This window comes from Neopelma chrysocephalum, unplaced genomic scaffold (genome assembly GCF_003984885.1).
Source record: "Neopelma chrysocephalum unplaced genomic scaffold, ASM398488v2 Primary Assembly neopelma1_138, whole genome shotgun sequence".
NCBI classification, from domain to species: domain Eukaryota; kingdom Metazoa; phylum Chordata; class Aves; order Passeriformes; family Pipridae; genus Neopelma; species Neopelma chrysocephalum.
Window position 1 is genome coordinate 2,547,368 of NW_020897800.1, and position 12,731 is coordinate 2,560,098.

A 12,731-nucleotide genomic window follows, 5' to 3' on the forward strand; every position below is an offset into this window, starting at 1 on the left:
CTCCAGCCCTGACGTCCCTATTCCAGCCCTGCCATCCTTATTCCATCCCTGCCATCCCTTCTCCAGCCCTGCCACCCCCATTCCATCCCTTCCATCCCCATTCCATCCCTGCCATCCCTTCTCCAGCCCTGCCATCCCCATTCCATCCCTTCCATCCCGATTCCCGTCCTGCCATCCCGATTCCCGTCCTGCCATCCCCACTCCATCCCTCCCATCCCTGCGGTCCCTCCTCCCCGCCGCCAGGTGCCCCTCGGCCGCCGCCGCTTCCTCTGCCGGTGCGGCGGGGGCGGCCGCGGCTCCGCGGCCCTGCCGGTGGGTGTGCGGGGAAGGGAAGGCTCCGGACCCTGTTCCCGGACCTTTCGGGAGCCGGGAGGAGCCGAGCCAGGCCGGGAGGAGCCGGGCAAGGGAATAAGGTGGGGCGGGAGCCCGCGGGGGTGCGCGCGGGGATGGGGGGGGCGGCTGCATCCCGCGGGAAAGGGCAGGATGCGGGATGGGGCCGGCGCCGGGCTCTGCCCCTGGGATGCGGTTTGATCTCTCTGTGTTGTGGTCTCTGGGCTCCTCCATTTTATTCCTTGTACTACAAAAAAAAAAAAAAAAAAAAAAAGGAAATAAGGAAATAACGGTGCTTTGCGGGAGGTGCCCATCTGGTTTTCCCGTCTGATTTTTAAGCTCTTCCGGGCTGTTCTGCACCAGGTTTTTAGGCGCGTGTGTTTATTGTAGAGCCTGCTTTCATTCGGGACCACGTTGCTACTGATGATAAAAATAATAATATAATATATATGACATAGAATAATATACATAATAATACATATAACGATATACATAAAAAATATAATAATATAATATAGATATCTAAAGATATATAATATATATTTTAGATATATTATTGTATTTAGATATTGTGTTGTATTTAGATATTATTATATTATTTTTGTATGTGATATATTTATATATATCTATACATATCTATATTTAGTATATATTATATATATATTATTTATTATTATTATATATTATATATATAATTATTTATTATTATTATATAATTATGGGTGGGTTTTAAATTATATTGGCCTGTCTGGCATCCAGGCACAGACTTAATGCACAGGTGCAATATGTATTATATGTGCTAAGGACAAATAACAGAATGGTTTGGGTTGGAAGGAATCTTAAAAATCATCTCATTCCTGCCATGGGCAGGGACACCTCCCACTAGCCCAGGTTGTTCCAAGCCCTCTCCAACCTGGCCTTGGACACTTCCAGGGATCCAGAGGCAGCCACAGCTTCTCTGGGCAGCCTGTGCCAGGGCCTCCCCTCCCTCCCAGGGAAGAATTTTTCCCTAATATCCAATCTAATCCTGCTCTCTGTCAATTTAAAGCCATTAACTGTTGAGCTTTGATGTGCAGTTGGATGACAGCCCTCTTCTTTCCTTCCAGGGGATGGAGAAGTATCTTTTTCATGAGTAGGTGTGGAGAACACCTCAAAATGTTTAAAAGCTTGTTCCTCTTCCTTTTACCAGCCTTCTCCAGCTGGTCAGTCCCTTTTGTCACATGAGAATTCTTCCTTCCCTATGTGCCCTGACTCTGGACCTCACATACCAGGGATGCAATGGAAACTCCTGGTCAGAGCAGTTAATCACATCCTTATTTCATCTCCCATGTTCCCAAGGCCCATTAAAACATAATGGTTTTGTTTACCCAGCCTCCAGTCATTCCTGGGAATCCCTCAACAGGCCAAACAGGAAGGCTGGGCTGTGCAGCTCTGACTCCTCATCACGTGAAGTCTCTTTGGTGTGAGTTTGGGTGTGAGGCCAGAGTTGGGCAGCAGGTACCACTGGTGCTTCTGCTGTTGCACGACTGGAAACTCCTGTATCCCAAAGCATGACTCAACTGCTTCTGATGCACTTCCCTGAGTGCTCAGAAGTGATGAGACATATCTTGTATTTCACAGAAAGGTGTTATAAATATGAATGAGGGGTAGATATTTGATTATTAAATAACTGGGGGGCTTTTAGCACCAAGAGCAGCATCCACAGTTGTCTCTGCACTGTAATTTTGTTCAGGCAGAGTGTTTTTTGCTTGTTTGAGAGGTTCTGTATTGCACAGTGAGTGAGGGAAGACTTGGAAAAGAAATACCGCTGGAAAAATAGATTTGGGGTGAAAAGGGTCAGATTTGGGGTGTGGAGTCAGATTTGGGGTGAAAAGGGTCGGATTAGGGGGTGAAAAGGGGCAGATTTGGGGTAAAAATGGCAGATTTAGGGGTTAAAAGGGCAATTTTGGGGGTGAAAGGGGCCAGTTTGGGGTGAAAGGAGCCAATTTTGGAGTGAAAAGGGTCTGATTTGGGGTAAAACCAGCAGATTTGGGGTGAGACGTGGCAGATTCACTGTGCCTTGTGTGAACATGTCTGTTTTTCTTGCTGGCTGCTCAGTCAACATCCATAGAATCACAGAATGGTTTGGGTTGGAAGAGACCATAAAGATCACCTTGTTCCACCCCCTGCCATGGGCAGGGACACCTTCCACTGGAAAAATAATCTTTATGGGCATAGATTCTAATTCTTCTGCATCAAAAAGATTTGGAGGTCTTGGTGCCATTAAAGACGAAATGAAGTCTGCAGTGAGGAGAGTGAAGTGGTTTTCACCTTGTCCTGATACTTACAGACCTTCTGGTCCCCTGTGTGTTTCTGATCCGTTCTGTGTCCCTGTCCCCCTGGCAGGATGCTGTTCCCCCTGCCCCTGAGGGTGGCCTGCAGTCTGCTGGGCTGGTTCTCCCTCTACAAGTGGTTCTGCCACCGCTACAGGCACCGGAATTCCGAGTGGAGCTGCAGGCTGGTCACCCTGACCCACGGCATCCTGGCCACCTGCCTCTCTGCTTACATTGGCTTCATTGATGGGCCCTGGCCTTTGAGCCACCCAGGTGAGTGATGAGAGCTGTGGTCCCAGCTCCCTCCCTGGGTGGTGGCACTGAGGGGCTCTCCCACCACCTCGGAGTGGTGACTGCAGTGGTTTCTCTGAGCTGCTTTGTGATGGGAAGCTCTAGAGGAATGGGGAGGCTGGCACTGCATTTCCTCGTGTGCTGGCCCTCCCCAGCTGCAGTTTGGCCATTATGTGTGTGCAGCTGCTGGGCTGACAACCGTGGTATTGTGACTTGGGGGGGGCTTCTCTGGCCAGGCTGTGACCAGTACAAACCAACACCCCTTCCTTGTCTCTCTTCTTTTACGTCTCCACGTTTCAGGATCACCCAACACGACCCTCCAGGTGCACGGGCTGTGCCTTAGCTTGGGCTACTTCCTCTTCGACCTGTGCTGGTGCGTGTACTTCCAGACGGAGGGTGCCCTGATGCTGGCCCACCACCTAGTGAGCATCGTGGGCATCGCAGCCTCCCTGGCCCTGGGGGAGTCGGCGGCGGACGTCAACGCCGTGATCTTCGGCAGCGAGATCACCAACCCCCTGCTGCAGGCCCGCTGGTTCCTCAAGGAGACGGGCTCCTACCACTCCCTGACGGGCGACGTGGTGGATTTCCTCTTCGTGGTCCTGTTCACGGGCGTGCGGATCGGGATGGGGGCCTGGCTGATGTACTGCGAGCTGGCCTCGCCCCGGCCCCGCTGGTACATCAAGCTGGGGGGGGGTCATCATGTACGCCGTGTCCTGGGTGTTCATGCTCAGCATCTGCCGCTTCGCCAGGAGGAAGAGCATGAGGAAGTACCAGGCGTGGAGGAGCCGCAGGTGCCTGAAAGCCAACGGGCACCTGAAAACTCACTGAGGGGGGTGCTGGGGAAAGATTTCCTCGAGTTCACGCTGCCTGGCGAGGAGGGGGGGATCGTGCCTGAAGTGGGGAGAGGAGCCAGCACAGGTTAGAGGTTCTGGAGCCAAGTTTATCCCTGGCGCGGCTCCACTGAGATCCGTGGAGCTGTGCCATGGATTCGTTGGGGCTGCAGTGTTTGGCCTGGCAGGGGCTGGGTGAGCACACGCTGGATGGCACGAGGGAAGGAAGGGCTAATTTTATATACTGACCATTAACTAGTCCAGCAGTGCAGGTGTAAATAGTGGTGTGAGTAGAAAACTCTTTCGGCACCGGTAGAACCTTGGAGAAGAGAGGAGGAGGAGATAACACTAGGTCTTCATGTTCAGTGTCCTGTACAGTGTAGGCAGCTAAGAGTGTTCCTACTGGTAGGAAGAAGCGTGTTCTAGTGTTGCATCAAATTCCTGGCTCTTCCACCAACTCATTGTGTGACCTTGGGCAAGTCACATAACTAACTCTGTGCCTAATTCCCCATCTGTGACTTGGGGGTGATGGAGCTGATCCATCTGTGTTATGCACTTTCAGACTTTTCCTTGAGAGGTGCTACATCAATGCAGAGTGATGGTTGTTACCTGCACTTCGTTCATTATCCCAGTGTTCCCTTTGGGAGAAACGGCTTTGGTGGTTGAGCTAGAGTGTGACTCTAGAAAAATCAGTATTTTAGGTAGGTTGTTGTTTCCTACCCTTTCTAATTCCTTTTAATAACTTATTTATTAACATATTGGTAACTTATTTTTCTGTAGTGTCCAGAAGCTCTAATCAGCACTGGAGCCTTACAGGACTAGGTGCTCTGTGAATACACCCAAAGACACAGCCCCTGGTGGGAAATGCTTTTATGACTTTTCCCTCTTCATCCCTGACTGTTAAAACTCCAGCCATCCCCCACAAACACTCCTTTTAGCTCCTTGAGTGACTCTCTGTTATGAGAAGCCCCATCAGGACTTGCCAGTAAGGGGTTTTCTGGCCGATTGTCTGCAGAACACCAAAATTCCCTCTGCTGTGCTTATTGACCCAAATCCAAACTGGGATTTCTGGTTGAAGAGTGGCCAACATGCATCTCCAAAACCCAGTGGCTGAGGTGGAATTGCTGCCCAGCTCCAAATTTGTCCTGTGCAAACCAGAGACCTGATCTTGGCTCTCCTTCATCTGAATTGATGCCTTGACCTCTGGGCTTCGATTTGTCTCCCTCATTGGATCTGTGTCACTTTATAAACTGAGCATTTATAGGATCAGAGAGACTTATTTTACAGCTTGATAATTAAAGAAGCAGAGAGGCACAGAGTGTGGCCTTTTTTAGTCAAAAAAAAAAGTGAACCTGACTGGGAGAAAAAATAATCATTACTTATCTGGTCCCATTTGCAGGGAAACATTGTCCCCATTTGGCAGCTTCTGGTGTTTGTTCCACTGCATGTTCTTCAGCTGTTCCTTTGTTGTTGCTGTCATTATTAGGATCATTTCATTTGAGCTTCAGCACTCCAGAGCAGCTCAGGGCCTGAGCCTCCCCTGCAGCAGCCAAAGACCTGAAGAGCCCAAAAAAAGCCCTTCAGATGAGCAGAGCCAAGTGGTGAGCTGGTCCTGCAAAGGAGACTTGACTCATCCAGCACTACTGAGCCTTGAAGGGAGACAAGAAGGGCTAGTTGGGGCTTGCTGGTTCTTTCCCAGCTCTCCTGAGCACGTCAAGGAGCCTTTTTGCCTCAGCTTACCCACTTTCTGGAGTGGGTACAGCATTACCTACCTCGTGGGGGGTTTCCATGTGACACCAAGCCACCTTTGATGGATGTTGGGTGGTTTGTGCTGCGTAAAAGCAAAATGCTGTTGCTGACTATGACCCTTCAGCATCACTTCTGTCACCTGAACATGGCACTTCCCAGCATCTGCTTGCCTCCCAGGAGCAGGAGTCCGAGGTGTTTTGCAAAGGTAGGAGCCAAAGGGACTAAGGACATGCTGCTTCTGGTTCATGTGGACCCCCCAGGCTGAAGGAAGGATGTCTGGTGGGTTTTTCCTGGGAAGGATTGCAGGAAATCTGGAGCCAGAGGAGGTTCAGCAGCCAGCCTGACCAGGGAAAGGGGCTTTCAGCAGCAAGGCCTGAAGAACAACCCACTTTTTTCTCAGTGCAGCTGTGGACTTGCCCACCAAGAAGAGTTTCCTGGGCAGCCCTGGTGGTCTGGGCTCTGAGGTTTGGGGGGCACTTTGTGTGTGGTTACCTGGACATCCCACACCTGCCCAGGTGAGTGAGGGTGTCACTGACTGCAGGTACCTGTGGAACACCTTGTGTGGAGATGTTTTGATTTACAGTGGCTCAGTGACCCCCTCCTTTGAGCTGGGGGGAACTTGGTTGGAAGGAGAACATCCATCAGTGAATTTAGAGGTTAAACAAAGGCACCAGGAAACAAAAGGGCAATTAGGAACAGCTTTATGAGGTGGAGCTACAACAGCATCTCAGAGCAAGGCCTCGCAGTCTGTCCAGCATGGACTCACACACCCAGAAACACAACTCCCAAGCTGTGGAGCACAGGGTGGGACCTGTCCTCAGGCTGGTCCATGGTGGCTAGAGCAAACTGTGAAAGGAAACTGCAGAGCTAGTGTGAGATAATAACTTGTGTTTGAATTACTGTGTAATAGCAACTAATGTTCCACCAGTGAATGGTGTAGATGGTTTGTATTATGTTTTATAAAATAAAGATTATTTAATTACACGAGGAATTTCCTTTCTCTCTTCGGATGCTGTTCCTCAGTTGCACTGTGTGTTTTGGATGAGTGTGAGCAAAGGGGTGGTGGGTGGGTGCTTTCTTTTCACAACAACTTGTACAGCTTTCAGCATTATTGCTTCTTGGGCACGTTGGCATTCTTTGCAGGGTTGTCTGAGGAGCGCTCAGTTAAAATTTCAGGAGGGATTTCTTCATGGAAAGGGTTGTCAGGCACTGGAAGGGGCTTCCCAGGGAGGTGGTGGAGTCCCCATCCCTGGAGGTGTCCAAGGAACCACTGGATGTGGCACTCAGTGCTCTGGGCTGTGATTGATCAGGGACTTTGGTTGATCGAGGGTGGACTCGATGATCTTGGAGTTCTTTTCCAACCTCAGTGGTTCTGTGGTTCTGTGTGTGGTTCAGTAACGCAGAGCAAAAATGTTTCCTTTGTTTTCCATGCTAAGGGACAACGTTCTCCTGTGTTTCCACACCATGAGCTCTTCTCATTCATAAACTAAATATTATTGCCTAGGAATTGCTTCACTGGGAAGCCTGCTAGGAAGGGGGCGTGTATTAGCATTATTTAATGTTTAATTTAATTTAACATTGCCTTGTGTGGGGGTGCTTGCAGCTGTAGAGATGAGCCAAAGCCAGCACTGTGCAGAGGTGCAGCTTTAATCTGGGCTCTGAGTGGTGCTGCTCTGTCTGTGCTGTGGTGGTTTTGCTCCTGTGCTGGGGATCTGCCTCTGTTCAGAGCCAGGGAGGCACTGCAGGCAGGGCAGTGCTGGGAGCTCTGTGTATCATGTTGTGTTCGTGCCCCAGAGCTCCCTGGGCAGGGCTGTCCTGATCTGCTGAGGGAAATGGGAGCTGCCAGGAGGATGTGCAGGGCTCAGGGGCTTCTTTTGAGCCTTGGGAAAGCCACCAACACACAACAGCTTCGTCAGGTCACTGGGAAAGCTGTGCCCTTCTTTTAAAATCCCTGTTTCAGGGGCTGCTCTTAGAATTAGAGGAGAGGAAAACATTTCTTTCAGTGATGCTTAAGAGACCTGGGTGCCACCAAGGATTTCTGTGAGTGGGGCACTGGATAAATCCAGAAGGGAAGGAGGGTCCTGCCCTGTGTGTGGCCAAGGAAAGGCCTGTGGTGCTGTGCTGGTGAAGAACAGCCACTCTGCCTGCTTAGCATTTTGCCAGGGATCCAGTGTGCCAAAAGTCTGCTTTCTATAAATAGTTAAGCCAATTTAGTTGTTTGCATGTAACCCTTCCATGTGCTGGGCAGCAGCTGCTGAGCCCTCTGGAGCTGTTGGCCTGTTTGCAGGGCAGGGGCAGCCCTGGCAGTGGGGTGAAGGGGTCTCAGGGGCTGCAGGAATTTATGCTGGGAGTTCATTTAACCTCGGTTCATTTAACCTTCAGCATTCTGAAGCTTTGCTTTAGAGCTGCAAACGTCCTCCAAGTTTTATGTCTTCAGGAGTGATGTGCCAGAATGGAACCTTAAGTCAATGGACAGATGTGCTTTGACTGTATACTGAAATCTGCCCCCCCTACACCCAATTAATTTAATTTTTTATTGTCCTGTTATTTCTTTAAAGCCTTCCCTGCTGCTTGCCTACTGGCCCTATAAAATGAACTCTATAAAATTAACCTCTTCTTTCAATCCTCTGCCCTCTTTTTGTAGCTGAACTCCTTATTTGTATTTGAAGAAATTGCAATTTTTTTGATATCCAAGGCTTTATTCCCTCGCAGCAATAGTCCAAGCACTGATGTAAAAGCATTCTAAGGCTTTGAAATCTGCTATTAGACTGATACCATTGCTGTCAGCAGGTCTTTCTTGGGCAAAAAAGATGAGAGAATGTTTTAAGCTTCATGGTGATACTCTTGATACTTGCACATTTTGTACAGTCTGGAAGTAAAATAACAAGGAGTCTTTTATGTCCAAAGAAATCAAATTCCAGAGAGGGAATCGGTCAGCACTGGCTTTGTGTTCCTTAAGCAATTTCTGGGCAAGGAGCAACTCTTTTTTGGTTATACCAATAAACCAGCACTTTCCTCTCTCCAAGTCAGCTTCAATAAGTGCTCTAATAAATCTGTGTAAGAGAAGGAGTTTGATTTGCCCTGTTTCCCTCAGGTTCCAGGGGCAGTTTGGCAGCTGATAAGTTGGCAGCATAAGGGGTCTTCAGAAAGTTAATGAGGAAAACTGAATAGATCAAGATATATGGAAATTGTAAAGTCAGAGTGGTTTACAGGTAATTAATTTTGAATGAGGAGGAGAAAGTGTCAGGTCCTGCAGCTTCTTAAATGCTACAAACCACAGGTTTTCAGCAATATTTGTGTTTCGTTGTTTGAATTGTGTCAGAAGGTTCAGTGTAACAATCCTCAAACGTGATGAGAAATTTACATCCTTCATCTCTTTAGATTTTACCCCCTTAACAACCACATCTTTGTTTTTAATCCCCCCTCCAGCCAGAGGACGTTGATTCCAGCAGAGAGTGAGAAGGAACCTCCTGACAGAACGTCCACCCCAGAGGTGGCTGCTTTATTTATGCTGATATGGAAAGAAAGCTTAGTGCTATAAAAATGCTTACTGCCACGTGGATTATCCAGGTTTAGGAACTGTAATAAGCTGTCACAGTGGAAGCTTTGGCAGATTAGTCTATCTGTGTCTCAACAGAGGCAGCAAAGTGGCCTAAAAGAGACCAGCCCTGGGTGCATTTCCAGCAGCTCCAGGGAACTGGGTGCAGGACAAGCTGCCTGTCTGTAGGTGGTAAATCAGGGGCTTGTTTTAAGATGGGAAAAGGCTTTGAAGTTGCACAGAAGTGTGGAGCCCAGCACGAATTTCTGTGTGTTTGGTCAGGTTAGGGTTACATCCAGACATGGAAGTGGCCACTGGATCCAGCAGCTGTTGGTGCTTGAGGTGAGTTTGACCGGGTGGAATCACAATCACTGAAGCAGGAAGGTTGGAGCTGTGCTGAGCTTGAGAGCAGAGCCAGGTTTACCCCAGTCCTGACCCAAGATCAAGGTCCTCTCTGTTCTTCAGGAGTCACAAATCCATATGCACGTTTGGGAAATGAACTGTCTTCCCTGTAAGCCTTTCCCTCCAGTTGTGCCAGGTGGAAAGGTTGGCTGCTGCCTTCCAAAAGCAGCAGAACAAGGACTGGAACAGCAATTTGTGGTGAGTTTAAATAACAGTCCAAAATACTGGTGCATTCTATCAGTGGCTTTAAATTGATGACTTGTTAAGTAGCAAAAGAGACTTCATCCCCTTGATTTTTATGATGGAGCTCAGCAAAACTCAGCTGCTCATCGTGTCTGACTCAGCACATAATTTTGCAAAGCTTTCTATTAGTTTCTTTAGTTTTGTTCTGTACTTTACTTATTTACTATTTACTTTCTTTACTTTCTATTCTATTCTTTACTTGAGGTCTGCAGGAGACCCGTTGCACACACAGGTGAGTTGCACTCGTGGCTGGTCATCCCACCCGAAACACGAAGGGAGATTTTCCTGAAGGAAAAATGGTCACCTGCGCTGTTTATTCATAGTTAAAATTTGAAGTATCGCCTTTTGCTGATTTCTGTGGCTTTCTATGCCGAGACCACAGTGGTGCAAACCGCCACGGAGCATCCCGGGTATCACACGGCTTGGAAATGCTCCTTTCCAAAGGGGAACGAGGGGGCGATCAGGAGCTCACATCTTACCTGCTGGGAAGTTCAGGTTAGAGGAACCATTCGAGGCTTTCCCAGCAGATGGCAACAGCTCCTCGGTGCGAGGCTGGAAAAGAGGGATTAGGCAAAAGGATCCTCAGCAAACACTTTCTCTATAAACCTGTAAGGTCCCTGTAAGGCACCTCCAAGGATCTGTCCTTTGCTTCAGGGCAAAATAAATTATGCTCCACAGGAATCATCGGTTTTTGCTCCAGGGTTCTCCTCACTTGAGCTGCTTAGCTCTGCTTTGGACTGAAAAATAGACTTTTGTGGACTTTGGTGCTGTGCCCTGGAGACTGATGAGGTTAATCAAAGAAACACAGAATGGTTTGGGTTGGAAGGGACCTTAAAAATCATCTCGTTCCAACCCCTCTGCCACGGGATGGTACCCTGTGGTAAATTCAGCATAAGTGACAACTTCAGAGCTACCAAAAAAGTATCTATTATAGTTGGTACAGTGTAATTGGTTATTGATTTCCCCACCCCATATTTCATGCTGTAAAACTGCCCAGGCAGAATTATCATAAATAGGCATCCATCTTAACCTAAGTATGCAGTCAGCTCTCACCATAAAAAAATAGCATTTGCAGAAAAGAGAAGCACTTATGGTTTCAGTATCTATGTCTTAGCATTTCCTCCAGCTAATTGTTGTTCTCATTACATTGTCATGCACAATAAAATATAATTACAGGAATAAAGAAGCATCGAGGCCTAATATGCAAATGCTGGGCCTGCCATGAATCAGAAGGTCTCTCAGGAGCCTTCCCTTCTCCAGGCACGGAACTTGATGTTCCCGAAGTTAAAAGCAGGGAGGGATTTATTGCAGGGAAGATGCAATAAAGGGATATATAATAAATAAATACAGATATATGGAGGTATTCAGTCACTTCATCACCACTGTGGTGCACAGCTGCAGAACGAGAGGCAGACGTGGCTGCTTGTCTTGCACTCCCACACTTTTCTTTCTTTTTTTTTTTTCCCCCAAGCCTGTATTTTCCTCAAAAGGAAACCAAAAAAGGAAGTATAAATGTCCCGCGTCTATATGTCAAGTATCGTGTAGAAAATGATTTCATCCCACGCTTCCCCCTCTTTGCTCTGAACTTCATCAAAACAACAAATTCTTCAGGCTCTCAGACAGTCTGCTGGCTTCCTGATCCACGCTCGCTTCGCTCCAAAGCAGGAAAAGGCTCCGTGTTCCAGAGCAGCAGCAGCAGCCTGGATTTAGCTTCAGGCAAGGTATGGTCCTGTGTGCTCAGGGAGGGATCTGCTCCCGAGTTTCCAAAGCCTGTTTTCCAGCCTCTTTCCAAGTCCAGTGTCCTGGCTTTGAAGTATACGATGGCAAGATTAATTAAAGGGAAGGAGGATGGTGTCCTGGATGATTGGGATTAGCTAATAGGGTTATTTTAGTCTGCTGGCATTTGGTAGGACAGGCTGATGTGCCGTGAGTTTCTCTGCACAGGGAGAGCAGGAATTACTGCCCACCCTCCCTGGCAGAGGAACCATCCTGATTTCTGTTGGACTTCTGCAGTGCTCGTGAGCTTTAATTCCTGGAGGAGAAGCGTGGAAGGTTCCTGAAGTTAGAGCATGTAGATTTTATTTCCAGGTGTTTGAGAACAAGTTGCTTGTGGTGGCAGGACAAGGAGAAGTGGCTTCACACTGACAGAGAGCAGGTTTAGACTGGATGTTAGGAAAAAATTCTTCCCTGTGAGGGTGGTGAGGCCCTGGCACAGGTTGCCCAGAGAAGCTGTGGCTGCCCCATCCCTGGAAGTGTCCAAGGCCAGGTTGGATGTTGGAGCAAACCAGGATAGTGGAAGGTTGTGCCCATGGCAGGGGGTGGTATGAGACAATATTTAAGGTCCTTTCCAACCCAAACAATTGGGATTCTGTGTAGAGCTGAGACAGGCATTACCCTCTAAAGCAGTGTTGTGCATGGCATAAATAGCAGGGAGACACAGCCGTGCACCAGTGAGGATGTGTTTGTGCTGAGGAGAGGGAAATCCACACCTGCTGAGATTTATATGTCCAAATATCCCTTTTTGCCTATCTTTTCATATTGGAGGTTTTTTTACACGAAGAGGAGCAGGAACTTGGTGCAGTGTTTCTGGAAGGCTGAGGGACGTGCAGGGAGGGATCAGTTCTCGGGTTTATGTTGACCTTCACCACTGAGAAAAATTCCTAATGAAACGTGCATGGAAATGCAGGGGAACGTGAGACTGGATGTGGAGCCATGAAAGGTTTTGGAGCAAACAGCACAGGCAGTGACTCCTTGAAACAGAGCTCCCGGCACTCCACTATTTTAATTCACTGTTTATTTTCTTTCTCCTGTTAAGCCTCTTTGGTGTCATATTTTCCATCCCGCAGCCCGTGGAGATGGAGGCGCGGGCACTCCCTGCCCTCCGAGCTTGTGACGAGGCAAAAACCGGGGAGCGGGAGGGAGGAGGAGGAGGGCTGGGGATGGGAAATGGAGAGGGAAACCTCTCCGGCAGGGATACGGGATGAGGGAGGAGGGACTGTGACTTGAATGGAGACGGGAGAGAAGGAAACATCGCGC

At 48.5% G+C, this 12,731-nt stretch overlaps 1 protein-coding gene across 1 annotated transcript; it reads left to right on the forward strand.

Annotated features, from left to right (window-relative positions):
* The first annotated feature begins 310 nt into the window (after nt 1-310).
* LOC113975382 (transmembrane protein 136-like) lies at nt 311-6,494 on the forward strand. Its single transcript, XM_027699330.1, is given in 4 exon segments — nt 311-413; nt 2,716-2,915; nt 3,234-3,619; nt 3,621-6,494. Coding segments are annotated over 3 exon segments (726 nt in total). The 5' UTR covers nt 311-413; nt 2,716; the 3' UTR covers nt 3,762-6,494.
* Nucleotides 6,495-12,731: the final 6,237 nt, after the last annotated feature.